At 39.8% G+C, this 16,804-nt stretch overlaps 1 protein-coding gene and 1 pseudogene across 1 annotated transcript in view; both read right to left on the reverse strand.

Annotated features, from left to right (window-relative positions):
• Positions 1-303: 303 nt before the first annotated feature.
• Positions 304-10,568, reverse strand: LOC113017919 (V-set and immunoglobulin domain-containing protein 1-like; annotated as a pseudogene).
• A 775-nt stretch (positions 10,569-11,343) lies between these two features.
• The window catches only part of LOC113017920 (neural cell adhesion molecule 2-like), a gene marked incomplete at its 5' end in the record, with an annotated part of 33,597 nt that continues 28,136 nt past the window's right edge, over positions 11,344-16,804 (reverse strand). Inside the window, one exon of the mRNA XM_026161019.1 lies at positions 11,344-11,684. Coding sequence (XP_026016804.1) covers positions 11,344-11,684 — 341 coding nt within the window. The remainder of the gene's footprint in view (positions 11,685-16,804) is intronic.

A 16,804-nucleotide genomic window follows, 5' to 3' on the forward strand; every position in this document is an offset into this window, starting at 1 on the left:
ATGAAACAATAAATAAATTGTAATAATCACTTTCTAAAGCACAAACAAACAAGTAACAAGTTATTAATCTGCTCACTTACACATGCCTTCATAAACAACATATGTGAGGATTATCTGGACTTTTTGGTAAAAGTTGGATCTTGTTTCTAAACCAACTATTTGTGAAGAAGTAAATTTCCTTCCTTCTAGTTTGACATGGGTGGAGCTGATAGCAGCTGTCACTGAGTATGAGGTTTAGTACACCAGGACAGGGTGCCAGGCCATCTGATAATGGTTATTAAAAGGTTTTATCTGAAACTGAAAGTTGACACTAATGGTTTGAAATAGCAGCAGGAGTCTCACAGTTATCTGTACGAAGCCCTGAGACGTCTAAAATGGGCTGATGTCCAACAGAATACTGAGCCTTTTCTATATTTTCTGTAGATCAAGAAAGCAATAACAGCAGCAACACGAAGCACATCAATACAACAGGTAAATCCTCCTTCTTTACTCCATTTGTCTTCCCTCCATCTTTGTTGTCTTCATCCTTCTCTTGTCCTCTTGTCTGACCTGCAGGTGAGAAACAGGTGTGAGGTGTCAGCTGTCAGGTAGGTGATGAGTGAAGAACAGAAGAGAATCCATTTCCTCTTCAAACTGCTGTCAGACATTATCTACTGCACTCTGATCACATCACTCAGACCAGCTGCTTTCTACAAAGTCTCATCAACAACATCTTTAGAAACAAACATCAACAACCAGGGGCCCGTTCTTCGTATGTCGCTCACTACATCCAAGATCAAATGACACATCCAAGACCAAACCATCGCGCTAACCGTGAGCTCGCTAATCCGGTTCCCCGAACACACCTGCTGTTGACGATTAGTACAGCGGGATGAAGTAATGTGAGATCACTGGGTGTCGTAAAAGGGGCTACGCATCGATAGTAGAAACATTGATCGGCAACCCGCTGATTGGTCGGCGAAAATGTCGAAGGAGCGCGCTCGGTATTTTCCGGCAGCAGAGCAAGAACTCATGAGTGAGGGATTTCAGGAGTTTCAGAGTTTAATTAAAACGCAAGGGAACACTGCAAAGGCTGCAAAAGCAAGGAGAGAGGGCTGGCAGGAAGTTGCTGACAAATCAGACTCGTAGGTAATTTAATAATAATAATAATAATAATAATAATAATGGATTGGGTTTATATAGCGCTTTCCAAGGCACCCAAAGCGCTTTACGATACCACTATTCATTCACTCTCACATTCACACACTGGTGGAGGCAGCTACAGGTGTAGCCACAGCTGCCCTGGGACAGACTGACAGAAGCGAGGCTGCCATATCGCGCCATCGGCCCCTCTGGCCAACACCAGTAGGCGGTAGGGTAGATCTATCATATGACACTATATTGTCCAATATTATATGGCATTATATTATATTATAATATGTTATATTATATCCTCTTTCACATTAGAGCCACAACAGGACCCACAAGAACATGGGAACAAGTAAAAGTGAAATACAGGAGTATTCTACAGAATGGTAATATTTATCACTTATATTGCTTTTAGTCTCTTGGAAAGAGACCCTGTAATACTCTGTTAGTTTGTTCATAACAGCAACCAAGAAAAGGGCAGAGCAAAAAAAAAGACAGGTGGTGGTCCTGCACCCCCTCGTCAACAAGTTGGTTAAGTAAATAATACCCTCACGGGAAAATCGATATCTCTCTATGAGCACACTGTCGCGCTGAGCTAAAGGATCCTGTCTGTCCCGCAATATACGCTGAATTCTGAAAACTCTCCTTATCAATCTTGCACCTTCCGCAATGGGTGGCTCGCGTATACGGACAGGACATGGCTGCGACAGACTTCCCAAATCCACCTTCGCTTTTATAGCCGTGGTCTCTCATCTTGATTACACGAAGTAATTTACAATTAGTACTCTAAAATATGAATTACATCTGTAATAATCACATACATGTAATAGAATGTTAATAGTTCATTTCCCTTTTTTAGGAAATGACCTGTATGTATCTGTGTGACATCAATAAAAGGATCAAGTGCTGCATTATCTTTAGTTACATTGATGTTATTTATTTATGGTGAAACAGTGGTGGAATATCGCTGTTGCTTTCGTATAAATGACGCGGACATACCTGCGTGGCCGCGATCTAATCCTGTTTACATAAAGTAAACCTGCTCCCGAGCAGGTTTACGCTTACGGCTCTGTTGCTATGACAGCAAGTCCCGGATGAGCTTCGGGGAACCGAACGATCCAAGATCACGCGAAATCGTCAACAATCTAATCCAGCTAACTTACTTAGCGAGGTACGAAGAACGGGCCCCAGGAAGCAGCTTCACCTCTGATCACACACACACTCAACTCTACTCACTCACCTGGAGGAACAACAACAGTCAGGTAGATGATGATTATGAGCTCCTGAGAGCGTGTTTCTTTCATGAACACACGACACTCGTATGTTCCAGTGTCATTAATCGTCACATTGTTCAGAATCAAAGACACGTCTCCATCCTTCATCTGTCTGTCCTGCAGATCCACCCGGTTCTGGAAAGATGGATGCTGATTGGCTGGATCAAACTGATCATCCTGATACAAAAGCACATATTTATCTGTCAGGTCAGCTTTCCTCCAATATACAGCTGTGATGTTGTTGTTTGGAGCTCAACATGTCAGAGTGACGTTCTGTCCAGACTCAGCTGTGATGTTTTTCTGCTCTGAAAGAGGAAACAACACAGAGCAGAGAGGTTAAAGGTCAAAGTACAATTGTGATCAGAATGATTGACTTTAAATATTTTGTTTATTTCCTTTGACATTTAAGTTTTTAGTCATGTTGGATTTAATGAACCTCTGAACATCCAGCAGGTCACCAGTGACCCACTGAGGGGGAATTTTAGCCTCATGCTAAACATGCAAAGTCTATTACCATGTAAACAGGCTGATACTCTTCAGTTATTTACCTCAGAGATAAACAATTTCTAACAGTTAATCTTACCTGCAGAGACGAACATGAGGACGCTGAAAAAGAGCAAAGTGGACCAGAGTGTTCCAGCAGACATGTCTTTCTTTCTGTATTAAAATCGGGGCTTCAAATCAAATCGGATCTTCAGATGAGACTATATGAGATGAGCTTTGAGGTTCAGATGAAGCTGAAAGCCCCTGAGTGAGAGAACAGGTCTGTAACTCCACACTTAAGAGTCAGAGAGAGGGAGGAACAGAGTGGTGGGCTGGACCAGTGTCCTCCAATGCAAACGCAGAAATGAAGAAAACTGGAGAGCAGCCAGTCTTTAAATAATGATGCCAAAATATTTGTACCTAAGAGGTCAAAATAAGGACTCTTATTTTCTTAAATTAATGAGGAATTATCTGGTTTTGTGGCTGAAACATATTTAATAACAGTCAATTGGTTTTGGACATGACTGATTATAACAAATAGGTTAAAAGCTTTAGTGTCATTCAAGGTTGTTCAGCACTTTGGATTCAGAAATTCTTTTCTATTACTTTAAGAATCATCAGCTCTTTATAGAAAGCTGAGATGATAACTTAAGTTGGTGCAAGTAGATTAGACAAAGCTTTTTAGACAAAACACTTTGAGTGCTCAGAGCAGAAAAGGGCTATTTAAGAACCAGTCCATTTACCATTTTCTTCAAGCCGTTTTTTTACTTTTGTGTCACAAACATAGTAGAGAATATCATAAAAAGCATAAGTCTATGACATCCCTGCATTAGGTAAATCCAATGATCACACCTGACATGTGCCTTTGTATAATCCATGTTAGATGATTGTAATGGCTTTTTAAAAATTCTAGTTTAGATAAAATCTCTGTTTCTCACCTCTGAGTGGAACAGAAAACTGTGATCAGACTGTGAACATGTTGCAGTGAGTGAGCCCTGAGTACTACCTGAGGGATCAGTGCTGTCCTCCTATAATGACAGATGTTTGGAGTGCTTTAAGGACACTTTGTGTAAGTCTGCATTTCAGGTCTGAAATATAACGGAGCCAGCTGCATCTTGCAGTCCTATAAAATCTAAGGAAGGCAACCAGCCTCCACCCATCACACCGGACCAGCAACTCTGTCACTGTATAACGTTGTCTACCCAGCAGCCCTAATAATCTGGAATGATGTTCGATCTTGGTGGTGAAACTGAGGCTCCTCTGCTGCCACCTGTTGGATCTTTACATAGCTTACATATAGTACCTCTCACACAGGAAACCTTTCTTACACACACTTTTTAAGAGAGAAGAAGAAAATAAAATAAAACCCATTGTTCTAGGAGGAGAAATGGCTGAGCAGCTGCATTAAAAGCCTTAGATTGCCATGTGAGATAGAAAGCATTAGATGCAGTGACGTAAAGCACTTCGCCAGTAAACAGCAAAAATGTGCTCTCTGACGTAACGAGCCATGCTTCTAATCTGATGGAAAAGTCTGGGTTTTGTAGTTTCCAGGAGAACGGTACTTGACTTACTGCATTGTGCCAAGTCTAAAATTTTGTGGACGGGGGATTATGGAGTGGGTTTGTTTTTCTCGAGCTGGGCACAACTCTTAATGCTTTACCAAGACATTTTGGCTTAGTATGGTTGGGGTGGTGCTGTCACTTGGTGATTGCTCTCTCTGTGGTAGAGTATCACTTTCTGTATCTCTTACAACACACAGTGGTGTTTTTGTGTAGGTCATATGCTTAGCCACTTTAGTTAAAACTTTTAGATAATGTCTTATTTCCTAGTCTAATCTTCACATGCTCTATGCCAGGTACATTCTCTTTTGATTCACTCACTAACTACATTCATGGTATTCACTCACTTTGTCTTTAGGGATCTGCTAGAATAGTTTTGCTCATAGCTGACTGATTAGTAAGATGGCCTCTATACCTGTCCCTGCTGCACTTTCCTTCTCAGTGTTTGAGATGTTTATTTAGTCCTCCAAAAAAGATGTGGGCTTTATAGAAAATTGGGAACCTTTCTGGGACAAATCTGGTCTTGTTAGAAGAGATGGTACCCATCCAATTTTGAATGGAGCAGCAGAGATGCAGTCTTACATGTCTTTTTGCAGCTTCCCTCTCGTTATCTTGTCATCCCTTCAAATATCCATCCCCTGAGAGACTGTGCATGCTCCCATTTTGCCTGGAAAAATGGCTTTCTGCTTTATATAAAAGCTCTTGACGAAGCTAGAACATCATTGATTGAAGAAATGTTGATGTCAATGTGCTCAAATGGCACCTCCATTAATGGTAGCAGACACAAAGTGATTGGGACCATTAATGGCCAGCCATTAAATCAGGGCATTCTGAGAAACGACATTTATTTTGTCTTCAAAACATTGTGAATGAAGGAACAATGTACAATGTCTCATCTGAAAAGGATGATCTTTGAATATTAAAAGGTTTATAAAATGTTAGATCTGACATCTTCACTATACATCTCTCCTTGGTATGTACAACTCTGAATGCATGCAGATGGTTATCAAAACACTTCGTAAACAACATGTTTCCCATTAAAAAAATGGCAAAAAAGCTGCCTGTTCAGAATTATTCTGAGAGTCTACATTTTGGGTTTTCTATCCTGTCCACTCCACACAGTACATAATGCATAATATATGACATAACATCTTCCAGGCTCTGACCTCAGAGGAGGGACCAGAAGGAAACTGTCACATCATCAGTGTGATCATTATTGTCAAATAATCTTAAATTTTATTTAATTTCAAGTCTCACTAATCCACTCTTAAATATTTCATCAAAGATTGTTTGTTAGGTAGGAGATGGAGCCTAAATGCAAGATTCAGGAGAAAAAAATTAACTCAAGAGCAGCTTTAGAGCTGAACTCTCAAAGTACAAAACCACTGCAGGTCAGGAACAAAGACTCTTAAACAACAGGAAACTCTTCCAGGAAACCAGATAAGCAGAACTCAATGCAGCTCTAACAGAAAATCAAACAACTAACAATTAAGTCACAAACCCAAAATACACACATAAACCTAAAGGACTCTTGAATGGGAGCACAGAACTAAAGGCATAAAGTACCATGACAGGAACTCACATCAGGAATAAGAAAATAAAGACCCATAAACACTAAGAAATAACTGAATAGTTATTTTTTAAAAACAAAAAAAACAAAAATGATCCAAGCTATAAAAACAGGAGTTTCCTGGACAATTAATGTATCAGATCTGAGGATGTCGATTATAGCTGCTGGAATGTTTTGTTTATATGATGTTTATCTTTGCAGATGCTTGGAACCTTAATTAAGGTCTCTGGGCAAATTTAGGTGCTTTTCTTTTTCCTGTTGTCGCAGTAACTGATAAACTGCTGGGATGGTTTGGAAGAGTTGAGGCAAGTTTGTGATCTGGAGACACTTTGACCACATGTGATGTTTGTTGTTATATTATGAAAAATCACACAGTACTGTGCAAAACACTTGAATCACCCAAACTTCTTTGTCTCTTTGGAATCAAATTTTAATTTCACAAAAAAAAAAATTAATTCTCAATAAAAACCTCAATGTCAATCATTTAGTTGTAGCTGAACCATGAGCCATCAGGCAAATCTCCATTAGCAAGTTATCGTGGATCACCCCGTGCGTGGGGCTGCACAGCATCAACACATTAGCGCAGTTAGCTCGTTAGCGTGGTTAACATAAAACTTTGTCACTGTGCAGGTGACCGGTGGTAACTCACTAACAGAGATTTGCTGCGTTAATGCTGTTATGGCATTAACGTCATTTTAAAGAGATTAACGCTGACAGCACTAATTCATACATGTTTGTAATAGGGCTGGGCGATATGACCCAAAATTCATATCTCGATATTTTTTAGCTGGATGGCGATATAAGATATATATCTCGATTTTTTTTTTTAAGCCATAAGTTAAGAACAAAAAGAGAGTTCTTAGTCACACTGTGTCCCAGATGTCACACGGGCACTTTTATTTACATACAGCGTAGATATTACTCAAAAATAAATTATCAGCATATATTAAATAATCATGGTCCATAAATAAAAGAAAACAATGTTGTTTTTGTGCATAACAAAAAGCTCACAATTGTGCAGTCAAAATGTAAACTAATAGACGCTGAGCATAATAACAAAGAGACAGATTTCACAGCTGCACCACGTCTCTGAACAGGTGCCATTTGTGGTCCTTATACACACACAGTACGTATCACTCCGCGAGGCTCCTCCTCTGTAGCCGTAATTCTCCGACAATCCATCAAGCGGTGCAGCTCCGTAGCTTAGCAAAGTCATATTAAAACATTTTTTGACAGATTGCTGAGCGCTGTGTACCACATAAAATCGGTTCGCGGTCAGTAAGCACAACCAGAATTCATACATAAGGCGCACTGTCGATTTTTGAGAAAAGGAAAGGATTTTAGGCCGTGCAGCCCCTCTGGGCTGCATGTCGTTAGCGCGGTTAGCTCGCTAACACGTTGACGCCATCCAGCCCCACGCACGGTAACTCGCTAACGGAGATTTTCCGCTTTCATCTTGTCATTGCCTGCAGGTGAAGCTATGGGGGAGTTGTGTTCAGTGCAGGAGAGGCGAGGCCGAGTAACGTTGCGTAGAGACAAAAGTGGACGAAAGAGAGGCAAACCTGCGGCTCCACAAGTATAATTATAACGTAACATAGACTATATCGATATAAACGATATTGTCACATCTTATATCTCGTATGAAAATATATCGATATTTTTAAAAAACTCGATATATCGCCCAGCCCTAGTTTGTAACACAGTTTTACTTTGTGTTCATGAACATCCTGAAGACTGTAGTTCAGAGTCACTGTCAGGCAGCAGAGGAAAGTTCATTTCTGTGTGTCTTCAGATCATTTGACCCACAGTTCTGCTGTGAGGTTTAAAGATGATGATCAGCATGTTCTTCACTTTTGGTGTCAACACAAAGTTTGGATCAGCAGCAGGAGACTCAGAGTTCAGCTCTTGACCCCTGACCCCTCTGAGATATTTCATATCCTCCCTGGTGAATTTGATGTGTTGGTCCACAAAGTTCATGTGATCAGTGGTACATCCTGAGATTTGACTTTCACCCAGGTGTCATCCACATACCTGAACTAATAACTTGGTGATGTTCCAGGGTTGGATAACAAAGCTCTTTTTTCCATGTTGGGGAAACCTGCAGTCAGCTGAGACTGAAGAAGTCACTTGGATGAGACCAGATGAACAGAACCTTTTATTGTTTTTGACTCTGCTACTAGGGCTGCACGATTAATCGTTAGAAAATCGCGATCTCGATTCATACTTATGTGCGATCTCATTTCCAAATGACAATGATTTAAAAAAAAAAAAAAAGACGACGACGACGATTGTACCGCATTTTGATCCAGGACGTAATCTGCATGAAAACAAGCGCTCACTCTTCCTGCTCAACAAATGACAAGGGCGGAGCCTTATACCACGTGATACAGAAGCTGTGCCGTGTGATGCTAAAATTAGCAGGGAAAAAACCACGGAGAGCACGTCAGGGATGACGAGAAAGTGACAGGAGAAAATCCGTCCCGGTCAACCACCCAAACATCAATAACGGGAACCTTATACAGCGCTTCCCTAGACCCGTCGAACTCCCGCAGGCACAAAGAAATCACGGAGGCCATTACTTATCACCTGACCAAAGATATGGCTCCCATCAACACTGTGCAAAACGAGGGATTTAGGAAAATGATCAACACCCTAGACAAACGCTACACAGTGCTGTCCCGCAACTATTTTTCTATTGTTGCACTACCTGCTCTATACACGCAGTGTCGAGCAACGGTGGAGACGGAATTTCAAGCAGTACAACATTTTGCGGCAACAACAAAATGTGAGACATTTGTTGTTTTTATGTTTATTTGTTGTTTTTATGTTCAGTCTCAACTGTTACGAAGTTGATGTGCAGTTAATAAGTGCAATAAATATTTATATTGGAAAAGAAAATCGTGAGAGAATCATGATCTCAATTCTAAGCCAAAAAAATCGTGATTCTCATTTTATGCAAAATCGTGCAGCCCTATCTGCTTCTGTTGTTTTTTGGGGTTTTCTTTTGATGTTTTTTTAGATGAGAAAAAAAACACTAACAGCAGCAACAAGAAGCAGAGGTAAAGCTTGCAGTGCAATAGATTCATCCTTCTCCCCTTCACCCTTCCTGCCATTTTCTGTTTTAACTTCAGGTTTCTTCATTTCATCCTTCTTTCCTTCTTCCTCTTTCACTTCATGCTTCATCCCTTCTTCCTTATTTCCCTCATCCTTCTCTCCTTCTTCCTTATTTCTCTCATCCTTCTCTCCTTCTTCCTTCTTCCCTCCTTCATTTTTTACTTCATCCTTCTTCCCTTCTTCCTTTTTCACTTCATGCTTCTGCCCTTCTTCCTTCTTCCCTTCTTCATCCTTACCTCCATCCTCTGTGTCTCCTCCTGTCTGACCTGCAGGTGAGAAACAGGTGTGAGGTGTCAGCTGTCAGGTAGGTGATGAGTGAAGAACAGAACAGAATCCATTTGCTCTTCAAACTGCTGTCAGACATTATCTACTGCACTCTGATCACATCACTCAGACCAGCTGCTTTCTACAAAGTCTCATCAACAACATCTTTAGAAACAAACATCAACAACCAGGAAGCAGCTTCACCTCTGATCACACACACACTCAACTCTACTCACTCACCTGGAGGAACAACCAGGTAGATGATGATTATGAGCTCCCGAGAGCCCGTTTCTTTCATGAACACACGACACTCGTATGTTCCAGTGTCATTAATCGTCACATTGTTCAGAATCAAAGACACGTCTCCATCCTTCATCTGTCTGTCCTGCAGATCCACCCGGTTCTTAAAAGATGGATGCTGACCTTGTGGAACAAATTGCCCTTCCTGGTACAAGTAGACATAGCCTGATGTCAAGTAAGCTTTGCTCCAATGTACAAATTTGATATTGTTGTTTGGAGCTCGACATGTCAGAGTGACGTCCTGTCCAGACTCAGCTGTGATGTTTTTCTGCTCTGAAAGAGGAAACAACACAGAGCAGAGAGGTTAAAGGTCAAAGTACAATTATGATCAGAATGATTGACTTTAAATATTTTTGTTTATTTCCTTTGACATTTGAGTTTTTAGTCATGTTGGATTGAATTTAATGAACCTTTGAACATCCAGCAGCTATTTTAATGTTTTCATAGTTGAACATGTTCTGTTGTCTCTTTCTCTTTAATCTCTCTCACACTCCTGTCACACTGGTGTGTGTGACTGCAGCAGCATCTGGCCCAATCCAGGGGGTAACTGTCCCTGAGACAAAAAAATGTAGCATTGATTTGTTAACCATTCCTCGCTGTCGGTCCCCTGACCGTGGTCGGGAGACCCAAGGGGAAATGCTTCCTCCAGGGCTGAAGTTTTGTCCTCCTTCGGGGTTAACTCCCATCACTTTTGTGGAGTAGTGAGGCAGACAGAAATCAGCCGAGACACCCAGGAGTACTGAAGACATGAGGCTTTAATACCGGTACTGCACATTTCAAAACACACTGCATGGGCTGTAGCCCGTTACAACGCTGCTCCCGGTCGCCGCCTCTACCCGTGACATTCTTTTCAGTCACCGCGTTTTTCATGCGCATGCTCACACACACGTGAGCATGCGCGTGAAAAACTCCTCACACAGCAGCCAGCCACACACAAGCCAGCAGTTCCCACAACAGATTAAGAACCTGTCTAAAAAATGTGATTAAGAAATAAGGGTTTGTTAAAGGTTTAAAGTGCTGTAAAGTTTGTTTGAGGTAGAGTTTGTAATGGTCACATGACCAGAGTTTAGTTGAGAGCACAACTATGGCATTGTGGGTCAGAACTAGCATGGATACAAAGCTACAGATGCTGTATGTTCAGCACCTGAACATTTTCCTGTACTGCTAGCTCAACACTGTTTATGGGCAATAACATGTTAGACTTTAATAAGATGAAAGACATTTACATTGTAAACTTTGTGTTTTCTTCAGTGTTCGTGGTTTCTGAAGAGAACGAGAGAGAGAGAGAGAGAGCGAAACAAACTTGAAAACATCAATATAATGTTTGGCTATTGTTTGTTGGAGCCCTGTAGTTACACAGGCTCATCTTTTGTGTGCAGACAGATGGCTGATTTCATAGAGAGGCCCAGTGCTGAAACTTGTAAGTTGCTGATGCAAATTAAATCATTTAAACAACAGAAATTTCTCCTGTATTGCAGGTGTGCTACATGACAGAGTCATGATAAGTAAGTTCATTGACATTAGAATTTAGATTAAAATATTTGCATCCTCATGTACTAAAGTGATTTTATTATTATATTAATATTGTATAAATATGGTAAAATTATCCTTCAAAGAGTTAAATATGCTCGTTGGACTGTAGGACCATCACTCACTCACCTGGGGAAACCCTCAGGTTGATGATGCTGACGAGTTTCCATGAGTCTGTTCCATTCACAAGGACATGACACTTGTATCTTGCAGCATCATTAATCGTCACATTTTTCAGAATCAAAGACGCGTCTCCATCCTTCATCTGTCTGTCTTGCAGATCCACACGGTTCTTAAAAGACGGATGCTGGTCGTCTGTAACCAAGTGACCATCCTGGTACAAAAGAATATACTTATCTCTCAGGTCAGTTCTGCTCCAATGTACAGCTGTGATGTTGTTGTTTGGAGCTCGACATGTCAGAGTGACGTTCTGTCCAGACTCAGCTGTGATGGTTTTCTGCTCTGAAAGAGGAAACAGCACAGAGCAGAGAGGTTAAAGGTCAAAGTTCAATTATGATCAGAATGACTGACTTTAAATATTTTTGTTTATTTCCTTTCACATTTGAGTTTTTAGTCATGTTGGATTTAATGAACCTCTGAACATCCAGCAGGTCACCAGTGACCCACTGAGGGGGAATTTTAGCCTCATGCTAAACATGCAAAGTGTCAGAAACTACAAGATGTTAGCTTCCACAGAACAACAACATGTGCTGATAATAAGTGAACATAATGTGTGAGAGAAAGCAGCCTCTCATTATAAGACACTGTGAGTCTCTTAGTGGCAGATTTAGATACATTTTCTTCAAGAACACATGTGATTCAAATGTAATAATACACGTTTTGTATAAATATGTCACAATCAGCGGGGCTGACTGTGTGTAGAGTGAAAGCTGGACCCAAATGCAGACGAAACAAAACATGAAACGTGACTTGAATAACCAGGAATACAGGAACAGAAAACACAAGGAGTCTAATAACCAAGTGAACTTTGCTAATCTAACGAACTTAAACATAAACAACATCCAAATAAACTAAAACTTAAAACGCTGGGTCAACAGAAACAGGAACCTGACAAAATATAGTCTATAATTTTTATTTTTTCTGTACCCCACATAATTAAACATTCAAGTTGAAACTTGAATGTTGCATCCATGGAACATCCAAGAAATGTGAAACTGCTATCAAATAAGGGGTGCTATGTTAATATGTAACTTGACCTGTTAAGGTGTTTTTTGATGGAAATAGCTTTTGATTTCAGCAAAAATTGATCTATTAATACTGCAAATTAAACAAATGACCATTTTCAATTCTCTACAACCTATAAAATGTTTTAAAACTCTGTGCTTATTAATTTGGAGCAGTGCATACTAAGGTTTTTTATTTTTGAAAAACACTGTTTTTATTGTGTGGTTTGTTCAGTAACATTTAAATTATACTCGAATGGTTGATGACTCAAAAATTATGCTGACTGAATCGACTTTTTAGGAAAATCACAGAAAAATATAATTTGCATAATAATTTGGAACACAGTGTAGATTTTTGCTTTGTATGTCTAACCAGACCTTAACAAAAAAATATTTGTAACTTGTGTAAATAATTGTTTTGTTTTTTTTACAAACACCCAAATTCTAGTCTACAGATGCACAAGCATAACATTTTCAGATATTTTGGTTTACAAGGTTAAAAAACTCAGTTCACAACTTTACAAGTACAAAATGTTCATGAGCACAGTTTGAGCCCATCAACACATTACACTTTTTTGTCACAGCTGGATTACAGATGTTAAATCCGCACAGACTCTGTCTAACCTTGTGTCACTTTCACACACATTATTATTAATATATAACCTTCACTTTCTCACAGTAAATCTCACCTGCAGAGACAAAGACAAAGATGCTGAAAAACAGGAAATTGTAGCAGAGTGACGAAGTTCCAGCAGACATTTCTGTTTCTGTTTTAAAATCAGAATCTGAGATTCAGAAGAGAACTCTGAGGTTCAGATAAAGCTGAAAGTCCCTGAGTGAGAGAGTAGGTCTGTAACGCCACACTTATGAGTTAGAGAGAGAGATAGAGATGGTGGGCTGGACCGGACTCCTCCAATGGAAATACAGAAATGGTTCTGCATTAGGTTAACATTAGGACTGACGTATATTAAATTATATATTAAATTATATTAAATTAATGAGGAACAATCTGGATTTATGGCAGAAACATATTTAATAACAGTCATTTGGTTGGATATGACTGATTATAATACACTGGATGAAAGCTTTATTGTCATTCATTTATTGTTCACCAATTTGGATTTGGAAATTATTTTATATTTTTAAGTCATCGGTATATTTATTATATATAAAGCTGAGAAGATAATTGAAGCTAGCGCATGGAGATTAGACAAAGCTTTTCTTCAAGCTTTTTTTTTCCTGTGTGTCACAAATTATGGCAATGAATATTAATAGAAAAGAGTAATTACAGGGCATCACTGCTTTAGGTAAATCATTTAAAATATCACAACTGACACGTGTGTTTGTGTGATCCATCTTAGATGATTGTAATAGCTTTTTTTGTTTTCTTTTTTAAACGGGCTTAGAAAAAATCTCAGTTTCACACCTCTAAGTTGAAAGCAACCATCCTCTATAGTGGTGGGGTACAGTAACCCCACCACTATTTTTCCCAGCAGCCCTCATCTTCTAGAATGACATCTTGGTCAAACTGAAGCTCCTCTGCTGCCACCTGTTGGATTTTTACATAGTTTACCTCACACAGGAAACCTTTCTTACACACACACTTTTTTTTAGAGAGAAGAAAATAAAATAAAAACTGCTTTTGGAGGAGGAGAACACATTTGAATATTTTTGTGAATTTTCTCCAAAAAATCAATAATGTCTGATAACTCATCTCAGCCTCCAATAATACATCATCATAGATATTTGATTCCATTTTTGTGATCATCTGGATTGATTCTTTGGTCATAAGGTGAGCAGGACTCACTAAAGTGATGCTGTGCCTCTTCAATAAATACAGTGTCTGCAGTTCAGCAGAGAGGAAGTGTTTGTTTCTGTTTACCGGAACAACTGCATTAACCACTAAGATGTGGTGAGACAGATTTGTAGACTCCAAAGTTCTTTTGGTTTACTTAAGTCTATTTTGTCTATGTCTGTGAAGGTTCTCAGTCATCCAGGTCATCGTAGTCTAAGGAGCTTAGAAAAAAAAAGCATCAGGACTTCTTTAAGTTGCTTGATGACGTTTCACCTCTCATCCGAGAAGCTTCTTCAGTTCTAAGGTCAAATGGTGGAGAGTCCCAGATTTAAACCCAGTGGGAGTTTCCCCCCAAAGAGGGACAAAAGGACCCCCTGATGATCCTCTACCTAATCACATGAGCCAAGGTGAGAAAACGGGTGTGGGTCCCAATCAGCCAGGGTTTCGGGTGAGCTCATTGTGAAACCTGGCCCCACCCTATCATGTGATGTCCTGAGGTCAGATGGCCCAGGATGTGAGTGGGTGTTAAGGCGTCTGGGGAGGGAACTCAAAACTGGATTATAGATGGCAGAAAGTTGGTGTTATAAACCACCGCCTCTGTTCAAAGATGGTCGCTCACAGTGGACATAGATGCTTCTTTCACTCCTCTTTCAAACCATCTGTCCTCTCTGTCCAAAATGTGAACATTGGCATCCTCGAAAGAGTGACGTTTGTCCTTTAGATGCAGATGGACAGCCGAGTTTTGTCCTGTGGAGGTGGCTCTTCTATGTTGTGCCATGCGTTTGTGAAGTGGCTGCCATTTCAGAAACGTTGTTTGTTCACAGTTAGAATAAAAAAAGTTCACAGCTTAGAATAAAATCTATAATTCCTGCTTCATGACTTAGTGAACTATGATCATACATGGTTGAACATCCATTAAGTTATCAGCAGGCATTCATATATGTAGTTAACTCAAGAGGAAAATACACAACAGAGTGGGTTGAACTAACTAGAATGAAAAGTTTGATATTATTGAACTCAGAGATCAGATTTAAAGTTATTTTTCCAAATCTGCCTTCTGGAACTGATTAGTTTTTCAGTAAACCTCAGTTATACTCTGTCTGTATCATTTTATGTTGCATTAGAACAAAAGAGGCAAAGCAAAACTGGTTGCCCAACCCAACCTGTGACCATGAGCTGTGGGACTGTTTTACCCAAAACAGTTTTGCTTCTCCAAATTAGAGAACTGGATGATGACTTTGACCTTTGACCTATGATGACTTTGACCTCAAAGAGGCTTTAAGCTTCATTGAAAGTTTAACAGGACTGAGCTCTGTGCTCATTCAGGAAATGTGATTCAGAAGGAAGTCCAGTCTGAGTTCATGAATTTGTAGTTTATCAGACACTACAACACTCAAGTCTGTGTTTTAATCTTATATTACTGAGTGAGACTATATAAATGTTTCCAAGGGGAAGGAACAACAACAGGATACTTGTTGTAAGTTACTGAAGACATAAAACATCTGCATGCCAATAAATTAAGTAACTGATTTCCATTAAGTAGTTCTGCATCATCAGAGTCTAATTCAGTGATAAAAAGACATAAAATCTGTAACATGTGGATGTCCTCTGGTCTGAGGTGCTGGGGGGACCAGTTAGAGACCAGCAGCTGGATGTCAGTGGTTGGACTGGTGGACTACTTCAGTGAAGAGTAGACGACGTCTGGCTCTGGTTTAAAGTCTGAACACAAACACACACAGTTCAAACAACAGGAAACATGATTACAAGCTTTGTAGTTCAGTCAAGACCTCCAATCTCCACCTCTCTGCATCACACACAGTCCCAGTTCAGACTTTACTGGGAACCAGTTTTAGATACAAATCAGAACGTCCACACTGCTCACACTTTAAACTGCTTCTTCAAATTATTCTAGTGTGGTTTAGTGTTTCTTTCTCTCAGCTTCAGTTCTTACTTTTTGTTTGTCATTAGTTCCCTCTGTGTTCCGTCTGTAGTTTCTCTGCCTCGCCTCTCAGTGTTTCATGTCTTACTTCATTTATGCTGCTGTTTCTGATGGTTGTTTGTGTCGATCTTCATTCCTGTTTTACTTTGTCAGTGAGGTTCAGTCTTTGACTGAAAGAGCTGCTCAGCACCCTCACAGACTCATGCAGAGGGAGATGTGGTTTGTTCATGATGTAATACTGAGTGCATACGTGTGTTCTCACTATAGCAAGAGTAAGTATAGATACATCTAGCACAATATATACCTGGATGGTCTACTGATAACCAGCGGTAATGACAGATGTTCTGTAGTTATTCAGTTGTAGTCAACTGGACTGTCAGACATCTTGCTAATATGTTTCAATTTATCTCAAAGTCCTAGTGAAACATTTATGGACCGTATCCTACTGAAGACTAGTAACATTTTGCTCTCTGGGTACAGAAACAGTGCTCTGTTTTTTTCTCTCAAGCTCAGAGGTTTTACTTTGTAGGTGAACTGTTTTGTGCAGTTTTAGAGAAACAAATATAAAAAAAAATCTACTGTTTCTTGCAGGTTCAATCAAAAATAGACCCTGCACTATTGTCGGTGTTATTCTATTGCACGTCAACTTCAGCTGCCTGCCTGA

This window comes from Astatotilapia calliptera, unplaced genomic scaffold (assembly GCF_900246225.1).
Source record: "Astatotilapia calliptera unplaced genomic scaffold, fAstCal1.2 U_scaffold_28, whole genome shotgun sequence".
Classification (NCBI taxonomy): domain Eukaryota; kingdom Metazoa; phylum Chordata; class Actinopteri; order Cichliformes; family Cichlidae; genus Astatotilapia; species Astatotilapia calliptera.